We start from the raw sequence: 16,624 nt of genomic DNA, 5'->3' as shown, positions 1-16,624 counted from the left end.
TTTTGACAAATTTATGCCTTACCATACTATGACGTTATTTGACATTTTTATGCTTTACTACACTATGACGTTTTATGCCTTACTATACTATGACGTTTTTTGACTATTTTATGCCGTAGTATACTATGATGCTTTTTGACAAATTTATGCCTTACTATACTATGACGTATTTTGATAATTTTATGCCTTTCTATACTGTGACAGTTTTTGATAATTTTATGCCTTACTATACTATGACATTTTATGCCTTACTATACTATGACGTTTTCTGAAAAATTTATGCCTTACTATACTATGACGTATTTTGATAATTTTATGCCTTTCTATACTATGACGGTTTTTAATACTTTTATGCCTTACTATACTATGATGTTTTATGCCTTACTATACTATGACGTTGTTTGACAAATTTATGCCTTACTATACTATGACATTCTATGCCTTACTATTCTGTGACATTTTTTGACAATTTTATGCCTTAATATACTATGACGCTTTCTGACATTTTTTTGCCTCACTATATTATGATGTTTTTTGACAAATTTATGCCTTACTATACTATGATGTTTCATGCCTTAGTATACTTTGACATTTTTTGAAATTTTTATACCTTAATATACTATGACATTTTATGCCTTACTATACTATGATGTTTTTTGAAATATTTATGCCTTACTATACTATGACGTATTTTGATAATATAATGCGTTCCTATACTATGATGGTTTTTAATAATTTTATGCCTTACTATATTATAACGTTTTATGCCTTACTTTACTATGATGTTTTTTATGAATCTATGCCTTACTACACTATGACGTTTTATGCTTTGCTATACTGTGACATTTTATGCCTTACTATACTATTATGTTTTATGCCTTACTAAACTATGACGTTTTTTGACAAATTCATGCCTTACTATATTATGACGTTTTTTGACATTTTTATGCCTTACTATACTATGACGTTTTATGCCTTACTAAACTATTACGTTTTTTTACTTTTTTTTGCCTTACTATACTATGACATTATTTTACATTTTTATCCCTTACTATAATATGACGTTATTTGACATTTTTTGCCTTACTATACTGTGACGTTTCTATGCCTTACTATACTATGACGTTATTTGACATTTTTATGCCCTATTATAATATGACGTTATTTGACATTTTTATGCCTTACTACACTGTGACGTTTTATGCCTTACTATACCATGACGTTTTTGACAATTTTATGCCTTACTATACTATGATGTTTTTTTGACATATTTATGCTTTATTATACTATGACATTTTATGCCTTACTATACTATTATGTTTTATGCCTTACTAAACTATGACGTTTTTTGACATTTTTATGCCTTACTACACTGTGACGTTTTATGACAATTTTATGCCTTAGTATACTATGACGTTTTTTGACAAATTTATGCCTTACTTTACGATGACGTTTTATGCCTTACTATACTGTGAAATTTTTTGACAATTTTATGCCTTACTATACTATGACGTTTTTTGACATATTTATGCTTTATTATACTATGACATTTTATGCCTTACTATACTATTACATTTTATGCCTTACTAAACTATGATGTTTTTGAGAATTTTATGCCTTAGTATACTTTGACGTTTTTTGACAAATTTATGCCTTACTATACCATGTAGTTTTATGCCTTACTATACTGTGACATTTTATGCCGTACTATACTATGACGTTTTTGACAGTTTTATGCCTTAGTATACTATGATGTTTTTTGACAAATTTATGCCTTACTATACTATGACGTTTAATGCCTTACTATACTATCACTTTTTTTTACATTTTTATGCCTTAACATATTATGACATTTTTTTGACTTTTTATGCCCCTACTATACTATGTAATTTTTTTTACAAATTTTTATCCGTTATTATACTGTGTTGTTTCTATGACTTTTTATGCCTTACTATACCATGTCTTTTTCATTATTTTTTATGCCCTACTATATCATCACTTTTTTGTGACTCTTTTTGCCTTACTAAAACATCACGTTTTTATGACATTTTAGGCTTTTATCCTATGTCGTTTTTGTGACATTTCATCACTTACTATACTATGTCATTTTTACTTTCTATGCCTTACTATACCATGTCGATTTTTCATGCCTGACTACACTATGATGTTTTTATGACGGTGGCGTTTTTATGACTGTGGGATTTTTTTAATGAGATATATTAGTATGACTTTTATGGCCCTACTATACTAGGACTTTTTACAGTCCTAATATACCGTGACTTTTTAAGCCTTTGTATACTATGACCTAGGACATACCTATGACATATATCTCCATATATCAAGAGTGATAATACCATATGTGTCATATATGTGTCATGTTTATAATATGAAATACTCATACCAAAATGCAACTTTATTAAAACAACATGCTTATTACAATTCTATATTTTGTATATGATTTTCTTAAGAATTTCTATTAAATTCAAACATACATGTCGATATTTTATATTTACATATATAATATAAACATATACAGACAGGCTTTGGGACAGATATATATTTATGTAAAATATGTGTACAATATAAACTGACAACAAACAAATATTTGTTTCTATTAGCTAGACATATATCTCAATATATACATACAGTATATATATATATATATTATGTTTTCAATTTCTAACAGGTTTCATGTGTAACTTTAACATATTCCGGCTTTTTTTAATTTATTTATATGTACATATACAGTACTTCATATATGGAAATTCAACACATGTACATATATCACATTTGCATATGGGCTTTTCTGAATGCAAATTCAGATCTTATATGTTAACCGTTTGGTTGATGGCATTAAAAAGTCAATCTCTTTGTTTTGCAGGGGAGGCAGGAAGAACTTCGTCATTTTCACTGTGTTCATCATCATGTCTGCTCTTGGAAGGTCAGTTGGTGTTTGGTTGTACTGCAGAGTGTTCACCACACAACAGAGGCTTGATTTGGCACGCAGTGAGACCTCATGTCACTAATCCTTGAAATATGCAGTACATGCTTTCTGGTTTTGGGTGGAGCGAAAAATTAAACTAATCTTCCCCTTGTTTAAACCTTAGTGTTAAAGAAACACAAAATTTGTTTAATAATGTCCTATGATAAAACACACATGACTGAATTTACTATGTGCTTCTGTATTGTTTTGTAAGAAGGAATCACAATCTTATGTATGTATCCAACAGCTTCCCGGTCACCACTTTCAATGATGATTTGGGAGAAGAGTTCCATTTCATTTACTGACCTACTTATCACAGCTCACACAAGCATGGCTGCCACAACTTGGACCATCCCCGTGGCCACTGACCCATTTGCCTGACAAGCCAACCTTCAAAATTTCAAATATTCAGATCACATAAGTCATGCTTAAATCTATTCCCTAATATTTCTCTTCTGTTGCACACTACCACCTAATTCCCCATCTTCCAGTCCCCACACACTTTATTTTCCCAGAGTTCTCTGGTGCAAGGTGGGTGTCCTGCTTAGCATCAGTTCCTGACTGAGGTCTGACACATCTTCTCTCTGGATCCAGGGCGGACGTACTGCCAGTTCCATTTACGACACAAGCTGCTGCATTATTCATGCTTCTTAATTAGGCAGTGAAGCAGCAGCTTATAAGAATGAGACATTTAGTAGATCAGGGTTTTGGATGCCACTTTCTACACGACTTTGCCACCGCATACAAGAGCAAACATGATAAGAAATGGCACTGTTTAAGACAGGGTGCAGTATTTTTAGCAACAAGCAATGACATTACTATGATCATTTTAAGAAAGGTTCAGATGAGCACAGAGTGCCCATGAAACATCAGAGTACACCCACATAGAAGATTAGAAATATCATACAGGGCATTAAATACCTGCAGGCACCTGACGACAAACTACAGTAAGACTGTGTGCTCTTCATGCTGCTAAGCCAGAAAATTATTTGAAATACTTTTAAAACATGAGCAGATAATTTGTATTTGTAAGAGCAGAATGCAAGTTTTTCCATATGAAATTATACATTTGGACGTTTGGTATGTATTGATTATCAGTTGACCACTGCCTGAAAAGAGTCAAATCCAGAGGCAGACTTATTTTTTTACAGTACAAACTTCTTTTTAACATCACAAATTTTAAATTTTACTTATGGAAATACAGATAGTAGCAGTATACTATTTAGAGACATTATTCTTCCTATATCTTTTAACAGATTCATCACAACTCATCAGAGTATTTGATTTTATCATTGCAAATGTTAAAATACTGTTAGGAATGATTCAAAACAAAACCATCAGTATCAACTTTTGTTTTATGCAGTACTATAATTAGGTCTGCAACTACTGATTACCAGAGATTACTATTGATCAATTAGATTATTTTTAGTTTATGAATCCTTTAGTTTTTGAATGTCAATAGTGAAAGAAATGCTTCTCACAGTGTCTCATAGCCCAAGATGACGTCTTTTAATGTCTTGTTTTTGCTGAGCAATAGTTCAAAAGTGAAATAATTATATAACTTAATTAAAATTAGTAACACTGCTGTAAACAATAGAAAAAAAGTTTTGCATTCACATTCTCTTTACATAAGTAAAAATCATTAAAAGATTAATTAGAGTAAATGTATAAATGGAAATGCAAGTAATGTACAAGTACCTTAAAATAGTAGTTATATATTATAGTAGTACAGTGCTTGAATAAATGTGCTGTTATTTTCCTAAATTGTGGAAGACATTGAATGAAAAAATAATTTACAATTGAGAAAAGCCACAAATCCTCATAGTGGAGAATCTGGAATCAGACGATAATTTTTTGTTTGTGTTTCATAAGTGACCTAATGATTGATCTGTGATTTAAATTGTTGCCAGCTATTTATTCTTTACCACTCGACTAATCAATGAATCATTTCAGCTCTGACTGTAATGTTGTTTTAAATGATTCAATACTAAAATAATTAATAGTGGAGGAGATTGGATGTGTTTCTTTTTGACATATAGAAATACAATTACTTTTGTTCATTACGGACAATAATTAGCGATTCAAACTTTTGTAATGATCAGTTCTGGAACTCTGTGTTTTAATATTATTTCTTTATTCATGAACATATCCAACAAAAGGTTAAACACTGACTGCAAATGTTGTATTTTCAGAGCCAACAAATCCAAGCTGCTTTGGGAGCTAAGCCTTTTTAGTTTTTCTTGTCATTTGAAAAAAAAAGGGCAGCATGCTGCACCTGTTGGCTGTGGAGCCATATGCCTCCGACATGGCAGTATGCATGAATACGGATCAGCACGGTGACACGCCTAACATCCACTGCATGGGCTCAGTAGATTCCTCTCATTCTCGAGTCAAGTGGTGGGTCAAAAAGGATAAAACCATTCTCTTTCTGTTCTCTGATGCATGCTAATACGCAGTCTGTCAGTACTGAGGTGGCAAGGCCCTCAGGGAGGGTTTTGCACTGAACTATTTCTTGTCTGTAGAAAGATCAGGGAGGGTAATCTCTGTCTCTGCTATCCAGGACTGTTCTGCTGTGTAATTCAGTCTTTATCCTAAATCCAGAGAGAGAAAGACAGCAGAGACAGACAGAGGGAGAATCTATTTGAAAAACCTCTAATGTACGAAACGAAAAGAAAAAAAGAAGTGTATTTGCACAAGTAACATGATTGCAAAGGGCTTAGGGTACTGAGGCAGGGACATGAAGTTCAAGATGGAGATACATATTCAGAAGAATCTTTTTTATAATGACAATTACTCATTGGCACAACCAACATGATAATATTTGAACATTTTAATCATTCTGAATTGCAGGCACTGAACGAGCCCTTCAAAGACAATAAACACTGCCAGCCAAGGTCATATCAACATCACAGGAATCAGCTGAGTGGGATGGTGTGTTGAACCTGCCATGTTGGTTTTGAAATGAAGCGTAAACACACGGGGGGAACAGCATCTGGTCTTACATGTCAAAGCATAAAGTACATCTTCTACAAAAGGCAACTTTTTTATGAAGCCTCTCCAAAAGATATGAAATGTTGAAACTTATTTATGTCTTACTACACGACACTGGGTTAAATCAATTTAATTGCTCAATTCTTGAGGGAGTGTAAATTGAAAACCAAGGTTTAATTTCATAGGTCTCTATTTTCAAGGGATTTTTCACTGTCTCTAAAGCCCTCACACTATTACTTGTCATGTAAAAAGCAATTACAATCAGTGCCTGGATGAAATGTGTCATCAGAGAATCCATTAACAATGTCCTCAGACCTTAATATTTACAGTCACCACCCTACTTTCAGAGGCAACATTGAGTTTTATGAGTTGTGAAGGGCAATTAAAAGGCATTGGTGTCATTGTCAGATCTCTTGTGTTAGGCAGTCTGTTTGAGGAAATTATGATTTCGCAAAGGTATTTATTGCAATGCTGTTGTATTACATTAAATTATACGAGTGTTCCTGCTGTGTCCGAGCTTCTTTTACTGATACATTACAGTTATTTAATTAAACTAGTGCTACTATGATTGTGTGGTTGCAATAAAAAAAGATCTTTAAAAAAGATCCTTAATTAATGAAAGGAAAACAACATTAGATTGTAACTATTGGTTTTCTCTTGCATACCTGTGGAGAAGATAACCAATACAAATATAATTTCCTATTCGCAGCCTAATAAAGTAGTCCAAACTCTGCCTTAAAGGAATAAATATAATAATAAATAGATAATAACCTTTTTCCTCAATGGTAGAAATATAATTGTGTCATAACTGTAATTATTGTAATTAATTATTTACACTGTGTAAAATACGATGATTCTCAGGCATGTTCTGGGGCTCTTCTGTGATTTCTAAGTGGATTTGTGGACGTTTATTTGGGATTGACATCAGAGATCAACATCAGAGAGACCCTCCCCCCTGAAAAAAATGAAGCCAGTAACTTCTAAGCTAATTATTTCCTGTCCTTTTACTGATCTTGTGAACCCCCAGATTCACCTTGCAACCTTGCAAGGGATCTCAGCCCTCAGGTCTGGAACCAACCACTATCGTAAATGTAGTTACACCCCTGCATAAACACACAGATGATCATACAGCTTCTCAAACATCACAGTTCCACCATTACTTACTAAAAGAGCACCCGTCGCCTCTTTGATGTCAGCTGCTCAACTGCTAATTTGTATCCTTAGACTGAAGCAAAGGATGTGGACGGCTGCATAAATCATTGGCAAGACAGTTAAATATATGTATCAATTTCCTAATTGTATTTTAAGTGCCGCAGTATTTACAATACACTATATATAAAGATTATTATATTTATATACATTCCTTGGTATTTACCAACTGACCATAATCATCTCTGCCGACTGTTGGTAACATTATGGCCTGCATGCTTTTGCAGCCATTTGTTGAGGCAGCAAGAGAAACTAGTAATCATTAAAATTAATAGAATTCTAAAACTGTCCAGTTGTGTGAAAGTTATTCAAATATTCTGAATGCAAATATAAAAAATGGAACAAATGGTTTCAATTAATTAAAAAAAATACCAGCAGATCAGTTGGTGCAGCTGCCATTATAACATATACTGTACAGTATTTCTCCAGCACTACAGTGAAGCAAAATTAATTCATTTTACAGTCACAGAGGTTTAGCCAAAAGCAATTCGAAATTATCAAGTGGATCCCACAGTAAAAACTAAGCCCTGTCTTTGAAATCCATAAACTTTTTGTATTTCATCTGGAGTCTGGCCCTTTCACATTGCTTTATCCATAATTGAAGCACATAAATAATTGTACAGACAGAAAGAGAGATTATAATGAATAATTCTGGTTCAGATGTGAAGCCGTTTCGTGTTGTTCCCACTGATGTTGTCATGTGAAAATGAATAAATGGATGTTTGGGGGAGCTGCTAAGATGTAGTGAATGAGGCAATGCAGTGAGCTTTTTTTCCCCTGTCTTTTCTGTCTACCAGACGTTCTGCTACCTCCCCTGACAAAATGTGATGCCGGCCCAAGTTTGATGACTGATAAATCTATCAGTCATCATACTGGTAGCAGTTAACACATTAATTTCAACTGAGCTTGACACTACCTGTTTCTTGCCTGTTTCTCTTTCACTTCATCTTTTGATGGGGGAGTAAAATATATTGCACAGAACATTTGGATTTAATTAAATTTGTAGAATCCAGGTTTTGTAATCTCCTGCAAATATTGTAACACAATCAGGAAAGGAAAAGGAAAATGTAATGATGGGCAAATTGATGCTAGAAACATATTAAGCTATATATGCAGCAATTAAAAAAAAAAAAAAGAGTTCATACTAGTTGACAGTAAGATTCATATGCATTCATATTTTCATATAGTATATTTGAATATGTTACATAATTCTATAAATAAAGAAATCCAAATGTGACGTAAGTTTAATGTATGACAGAATACATTATTTGTGTCAATGATAACACATACAGTATAGTACTGTGTTACTTTTCAGTTTGAATGTTAAACTCTCAGTGCCACATTAAGTCTGAAAATATATCACCAATGATGTCTTTTGTCCCATTTTTAAAGTTCAAAGTAATTTGTGAAAGCTCTGTGTAGAATAGGTGAGAACAAAGGACAGAAAGAGAAGACACAATAACATAAAGAGGCTGCTTTTTAAAACGAGGGTTTATTAAAGTTCATTAGTTTTCATGCGGTAATAATTTTTTTAATGAAAGGGATTCATTTCATAAGCAGTGGTCTGTAATTTTGCCTGGAACTGTATTAGCTCAGCGTCTCATCATGCTTTCCCAAAATGCATTAATATCTAAAACAGAACCTCCACTGTGATCTGCTGTTTTAATGAAGAAAGTAAGTTTGAAATTTGGTGTTTTACATAGTTTTACCTCATATAATCTGTATATTGGGTTCATATTTTCACAGAAATCTCACACAATCTTCCAGTTTAAGTACTTCATCAGCAAATTTGAATAAACATAAAGTCATGGTAATCTGGTCATTGTTGAATCTCATAAGTCTTAAATAAAACTAAAATAAACTGTGTCAATGACCCATTCTCCATAACTTACAAGGTAAACTAGGTAAAATTAGGCATCTTTTCTTTTTCTACTGAATATTCAGTATGATAGTTGAGAAACATTTGAAAAGTATAGCTAAAACTACTGGTAAATGGATAAATAGACAGGCAAAAGTCACGGATAAATGGTTAACATTCAGTAGAAAGAGGATAAGAGTTAAAATAATTAACTAAACAATTGAATAAATAGTTTAATAGTTATAGCTAACAGATTAATAAATGGTTATAGTTATCTAAAAGTTGATAACAGTTTGAATAAGTGGTATATCTAAAATAGGATTAAAACATTGGATTAAATGGTGAAGCTAAAAGTAATGGATAAATGGTTGAAACGTCCAGCTTCTGCCACTACATGTGGTAGTATGTTGTACTATCATTGGTTATGTTGATAGTAATTGTGTGAAAGTACGGGAGCAATATCCACTATATTGAATAGTGTTAAAAAAAAAAGGTTGGGATCCACTGACGTAGACAAAATAGGCAACAAAAGAATGTATCTTAGTTATTTCAACAGAGAAACAGGCTTAATAAATGCAGTAAATCTATTCTAAATTGTCATGTCAAACTGTTTTTTTTTTTTCACCTGTGTTTCAAGGTAATTACTTCAGATTCTAGCATTGGATAATCAGAAGATAGACTTGCTAGTGAATGAATTGTGAAAGAACCCCTATTAGATCCACTTGTTTAAAGCTGCTCTACATGACCATGAAAACATGACCATGTCACAGTAAGAAAATTACAGACATAAATGACAAAATTAATATTGGCTGAATTCCATTTAGCTGCTTTAGTGCTGGCTCACTGGAACACTTGAATAGAACAGAGCCATTGTTAATGAAAAAGACAGGAAAATTGGGGAGAGGGAGAGAGAGGATGACATAAAGCAAAGAGCCACAGGCCAGAATCGAACCCAGGCTGCCGGGGCAAAGACTAAGCCCAAATGGCACACACTCCATCAGGTGAGCCACCAGGGCACCTGCTGCAATACAGACTGTCTTTCTTAATCCATCTCTCACACAGCTCACAGCCTCTGTCTGGGATACATATTAATTTAGGCTTTATTTACTTCCAACTCCAGAAAGAAACAGACATTTATAAGAGGCAGGTCTTTGTGTAACTTCCTGTTTGATATGTAGTTGGTCATAGCAGTTATTACGAAGCCTCATTACTGATGACTTCTCTCTCTCCCTCCGTCTCTCCTGCTCAGTGTTGTGAGTTTTGTGTTTAGTTATTCCTATGTCTCCTTTAGTAATAATGATTCATGTAATGAAAGTAGTTTATTTGCAGTAAGGGAGGCGAGGCTAAGTGTATTGGAAGTACTCCTCTGCTTCCCTGCAATTTCCCGAGCAGCCGGGAAACCAGAGTGGTTTACTAAATTGCAGCTCGGTGCTCCACTGACCAGTGGTGGAAATATAATCAGTCAGTCAGTCAGTCAGTCAGCCAGTCAGCGACATTTGTGATTATAGGGCTGGCCCCACTGTTGCGTTCCAGCCAGAAAACACTCTTCAGCCATGCTGAGCACCACTCACTAAATATAAAGCTTGGATGCATTAGAACTACTGATGTTATGAAGACAGAGCATGGCTTCTTTTGAGGTGAGAGAGGAGTGGATACCAAATTCCATCAATTTCTCAAAGTTTCTCTCTAAAAGCATATTTGATTTCTTGAGACTACCTCCCAGTCATTTCAGCCAGTGCCCCAAAACAACATATTTACATTGAAATGACAAAATGGAGACACGATAGAGAAAACTACAGTAAACAAGTTGTTTTTATTAAAATGTTTATTATCACCTTTGTATTATTTTCTGTATACAAGAATGTGTAACAAAAGCCAAATAAGCAATCCATTTTAGTATTTTAAAAAATGGTAAGGCATGTCTGCTTGTATAACTATCAACTTCAGTTCCCCCCAAACACTTTAAACAGCGTGCACTGACAGCTCCAGAAACCTTTATGTGCTCCTTACTTATCTGATTTTGCAAATCACAACAGTACCACACTCACAGCATATGTTTTAGCAAAAGTGCAGCAAACGATTAACATCAAAATGGAGAAGACCTTGCATAACACATTTTGTTCTAAACATTCTGTAAAAGAAAACTCAGCCAACCACAATTTTACTCCTTTTTTTTTTCAGTTTTTCAAATGCTGGAGAATGTATGAGACAAAAAAAAAAAAAAGAAAAGAAAAAAGGCTCACAAACAAATTAAGTTAAGCACTGAAGCATCTCAGACATTGAACTGCATGTCTGACCAGGGTAACATAGCTTGTTAGGAGGGAGAGAGGAATACACAAGGCAGTGGAAAATGGCAAACATACCTCTTGTCGTAATGAGAGAAGACTGTTGTTTGTAACGATACGAGCTCTTTGGGAAAATTGGATCTTCTTCTGAAACTGTCTTTTCTTAATTCACTTACTTTACTGTATTTCAGGAACACCAGTACACATCTGCCTCACCCTCACTCATCCAAAAGTCTTCTTGTTGCCATGACAGACGTGGTGGATTCTCTTTCGTGAGCATCCAAACTTTGTATGGCTGCAGATGCTTACGCAGTTTTTACACTTTCACAAATGTAGCCATTAAGCTTCACTGAGGAGGCAGCAGTGCCAAAGCTTGAACAATGCCAGTATCTGAAGCCACACAGCTAACGTCCTGCCTTACTATGGAACACACACTGTACCGACTGTTCTGCCTCAGCTCTGACCCTGACTCAGAAATAACTGCCTCCACAATGTTTTCTTACTTCAAAACTGAATTTATATGGCTGTTAGACTTGTAAATATATAACCCACTTACTTGCACTTCTAATCGACCCTTCCTGTTGTATACTGTATATTTTTTTCATTTACCAATTATAGAATCACCAAAGCACAAAGATCATCTGAATGCAACTCTGTTACTGCACAATTGGGTCTAGTTTTGGGAAACAATATGACACTGCACTGCACAGCAAAAATAAAAGTGCGGACAAAACACCTATTTGTGTTTACTTCTAAAAGTCAGAAGATTCTGTATCAAGTCAGCGATGTCAACGTCTCAAGCTAAAACTGAATTATGAGTCTGAGCTTCATGAGCTCAAATGGCCCCATGTGACAGACCATGATTTTTACATGAAATGTCCTTTACTGCAGTTATCTGCAATCCAGGACTACACCTCGGTGGGTAAAACCCTAACAGCTCAGGAAACCTGCTGCTGCACATCAACTCTGACAGCTAGTTACTGTAATAATAATTCACTCAATATTCAGCATATTATAAATAGTTACTGCTATATATCCATCCTGTTTAACTACCTCCCATCTGTCTCATCTCGTCTGACCCACTGATTATTTCACCGCTCCTTAACACAGTTGGGTGGTGGGCTTTTGTAAAGACACCGTGATCCTGCAGATCACACGAGCAATCCAAAATATCCAAGAGAAAATTGCCATAGAGTGTAACCCATGTAACGTCTGCATAAACAGCTGAGTAAACACTATTTTAGATTTTGAGAGGTGGGTAAACTCTGGTTACGTGTGTTTAGTTTCCACTGCACGCCCTGGTTCTATCTCATACAGGCTTATATCTAGAAAGGCTCGACAGGCTTGCACACTCACCCCTTTAAGTGCTAAAATACCAATCAGAATGCACTCACCAACCCACATCTTAAAAATGCTCATTGCATTCTCTCCTAGAGAATGCAGCAAATTAATGCATGTTCCCATTAGCTAATATCATGTAAATATTAGAAGTTTGGTGCATTGAGAAAGACAGTTGACGGCGTTAAATCTCCAATCCTGTGACATTCAACTATCACAGAAGAGGAGACAATGAGAAAGATCAAGACCATCAAATGTCACATGCTTTATGTATGTTTTTGAGATTAGTTTGTTTCCATCACTTTGTTTTCATCTATACACCAACTTTTCACCTCTCCAAGAGTAAAAGCTTTTTTGTGGTTTTCCAACATTTCCACTCAGGTTTTGCTTGGGCAAATTGAACATGTGCATAAAAACAAGTGAATGGAAATGAACAATCTGCACTGTTTTACTGAACTGGACAGTTTGATGTTGGGGCGACTTTTCGTTGATCAGTTCAGTGTTCAGTGTCTCTCCTCAGGCTGCAGTTTTTGTTCATTCCTGTCGCACTCCACAATTAAGGATTATGCATCAGTGATTTAATTTTACCACGCTGGTTTTGGTGGGAGGCTGCTGTTCAGTCACCTACTCCTTAGGTGGTTTCTGCAGACACTGAGGTGACAGAGGTCAATTGTACTGCAGTGGGATTCCTGTGGTGCTTGGGGTCTCTCTTGTGAGCCATACGAGCCCACTGAGGAGAGATTCCCCTTATGGTGCTGTCTGTGAGGCAACTCTGATGCTGCCTCAAACCTTATCAATGCAGAGATCAGTCAACTCTAGTTGTTCGCTCATTTGAGAACACAGAAGCGCCGCTGTTTGCCCGTGCCTCTCATTTGTGCCTATGAACATCAGATATTTTTCAGGTCTTAGAGGGAAGGTGCAGCTTGAAGCTTTTTTTCAATCTTCCCTCATGCTGGCGACAGAGACAGGAAACTTGTTAAATGCACGGTCTTTTTAAGATGCTCACATCAGATGGCAATTTGTTATAGCAATGGGCTGTGGGTAGGGTCTCTGTAGAGACAAGAGAATTATTGGCTATGTGAAAGTATTTCAGGTGCATTTCAGGTGCTTATGAGCTGAGTCCAGCATGAGATTGGCTGCCTCAAAGGCCTTCTTTCATGTAACAGTGAACATTTTGCCCTTGGTTTGTTTTAGCAGTATGCCTGCAACATTTCTGGTCCTGTTTTTTCTGCGTTACCAGAGGTCACTGCCATTGTGTTGTGTTGGTAGAGTGCAAGCTATTGGCTTTGCTCCATAAGCCTCTAGAGCCTGTCAGAGGTCAAAGCCTGCAGGAGATAAAATGGAGGTTATGTATAGTAACACTAGTTCTAAAAGCACAGTCACAGCCCTCTAACCTCGGCACCCTGCTTGTTTTCCAGCTGCTGACTTTCTAAGAGTACAACCTGTAGCCAGTAGGGGTGGTAGGTCTTTTGTTATTAGGGATGTCATGAGAACCAATACTTTGGTACCAAGTCGATGCCAAAATTCTGAAAATGTCATGGTACTTGTTTTTCTAAAGTATTGACATGCAATTCTTCCAGGACTGATGGGGGCAGTAAAATAACCCGACGAGCGCTCTAGTCTGACATCAAACTCAAAGAGAAGAAGGAGGCAGGCACAGTAAACAATAACACCTGGAATGATGAGCAGCAAGTGCGGTTGCAGCAACAGGTCCACTGCAACTTGTGGAAAAAAAACAAAAACACACCAAGACTGGTCTAAGGAAATATTTTGCATTTGATGAGGATCAGCAGAGACAGTTTATAGAGCACCAAAAGCCAGAATGCAAACAGTGTCATAGAGCATTTCAAATCAAAGGAGGAAACACCTCAACCTTATCTAAGGAGCCCAAAGACAGAAATACACATCTGTACACAGAATTCAGGGTGAGAGAGTTTCAGTGGTTAAATTTATATAAACAACATGTCATCAAAATGCTCATGTCCTGAAATGTTACCATTATAGTTTGTAATCTGTGACAGCTGGCATCTGTTGTAGCAAAGCAAAGCTCCACACACAACATTCACAGGCTAACGTTATTTTGTTTAGGCTAACATAGACGACAGCTCATAATGGGAGCTGGGCGCTCACAACATTAGCAAGCTAACATTATCACCGTTCAGTCTGATAAATATAACACTGACTTTTGGAATTGATATTTTTACACCATGTTTGTCAACTTGATTTAAACTACTGCTTGCTGCTTGTGTATGTGCACACGTTAGCACACTGTGTGCACAGCAGCCTCTGTTGTCGAATTTGGTATTGAGGATTGTGAAATTTTAATGGTATTGGTACCAACAACCAAAATTCTGGTATCGTGACATCCCTAGTTCTCATTGGCCAAACAAGACCATGCGCATTTCAGTGTGAGGCTTCATTAGATGTGAGTGGGTAAATCTACAGAGCCTGTTAGAGGGCTACATGTGAGCTCACAGGACGAGGGTTACGATTTCTCCATACCTCCCATATATGTAATATAAACGTCGTGAAAAATATAGGAAATAAATCATAATCATTTATAATTAAAGTATGACAGCCAAGAAAATAAATGAAAATATCATTAACATATACCTAATATTTCTAATATAGTCCTCTGAGAAATAAGAAGGAAATGTTTAGATGCATGTTAAATGCACAAACAGAAGAGTGTAAATCAGGTAACTGAACATTGTTAGCAGGCAATTGTAGCATAATGGCTTTCTGTTGTTACTAAAACTTTCTTTTGTCATTTTACCGTGATCAAATAACTTGTAAAAACAAATAATACATTTATAAAAATGTAGCCATTTACTAACCCATTAAGATTACATTACAGTACCTTCCTGTGGAATACATATGCCAACTGTTTTTAAGTACAATACAATCAGTTAAATGATCTGAAAATATAGATCTTCTCTCTCTATGGGGTGGATGTTTCCTGAAGCTTTATAAACTTATGAAGCCAACAAAAATAATCTGTGCAAAGTAGATCTCTTAGTGCAGAACACTGGCACTTTCTTAGAGATAATCAAATGTGCAACTATAAAGTGGCTGTAAGAACTGCTGCTTCCTTAAGCTGCACTGATATGACCAAACGGGAAACCAGGTGAACTGCTAGCACTGGACAATGCTGTACCAACCAATCCAAAACCGTGTAGCCTGCATTAAAAAAAAGAAAATCCCAAAAAATGTTTTTTTTTTTTTTTGTCAATTAACATAATTTCCACGCATGCACACAGTAAGACTTTCTCCTTTTGTTTGAGGGGGAGAAGACTAATAGGATAAACTGGGTGTCTCGATTTCACAACTTCATCATACAAAGAAAAAGAAAAATAGATTCTCCTTCATCTGGAAAATCATTGACAGAGCCATCTTGAGATGGTGAGACTTTCTAAAAGAGGAGCATTTTTGAAGAAACACCACATTTTCTTTTTTTTTTTCAGAGATGTGAAAGCTGGTTCAGTGATGGCACCGCACATTCTTTGGGGGACGAGCAGGATGCAGCACTGCACTCACTTCCAGTCCTACCATACAGTAAGCCATTCTTGACAGGTTTCCAGGAGGTTCTACATGTCCAGTGAGGGAACAGCAGTAGAACTTGCTGTTAAACATACTGTATGTAACAGTATAAAAGTCAGGGATCAGGCCACACTCGTGTATTATCTCCAGTGAGTCTGCATTGCCCAAAGTGGGAGTGTGAGGGCGGCCATCACCAGCAGTAGGGAGGGTCCACGGGAAAGGGACTTGCCAGCGGCTGCTGCTGCTGCGCGTTCATCGCTCCTGTCAGCTCCAATTACAGGAGCCTCTGTTCCGACAAAAACAAACTCTGTTGTGCAGCCGTCAGAGCAGCCGCTGCCACTGCCAGAAGTACTGCCCTCGTCACCTGCAGCAACAAAATCACATCAATTAAAATTTACATAAATGTAATGCAGCTATTAG

General features: G+C 35.9%; 1 protein-coding gene across 2 annotated transcripts in view; it reads right to left on the bottom strand.

Moving 5' to 3' along the window:
* Positions 1-10,848: 10,848 nt before the first annotated feature.
* The window catches only part of LOC111668306 (glypican-6-like), a 131,477-nt gene continuing 125,701 nt past the window's right edge, over positions 10,849-16,624 (bottom strand). For both annotated transcript variants that reach the window (XM_023424331.2, XM_023424332.2), the window contains one exon: positions 10,849-16,568. In XM_023424331.2, coding sequence (XP_023280099.1) covers positions 16,345-16,568 — 224 coding nt within the window. In that variant the 3' untranslated portion in view covers positions 10,849-16,344. The remainder of the gene's footprint in view (positions 16,569-16,624) is intronic.

The sequence above is a fragment of the Seriola lalandi genome, unplaced genomic scaffold (assembly GCF_002814215.2).
Source record: "Seriola lalandi dorsalis isolate HSWRI2012SDOR001 ecotype SW California unplaced genomic scaffold, Sedor1 jcf7180002054735, whole genome shotgun sequence".
Taxonomy (NCBI): Eukaryota; Metazoa; Chordata; class Actinopteri; order Carangiformes; family Carangidae; genus Seriola; species Seriola lalandi.
The sequence above is the reverse complement of the archived record's forward strand: the minus strand, read 5'-3'. Positions and strand labels throughout refer to the sequence as shown.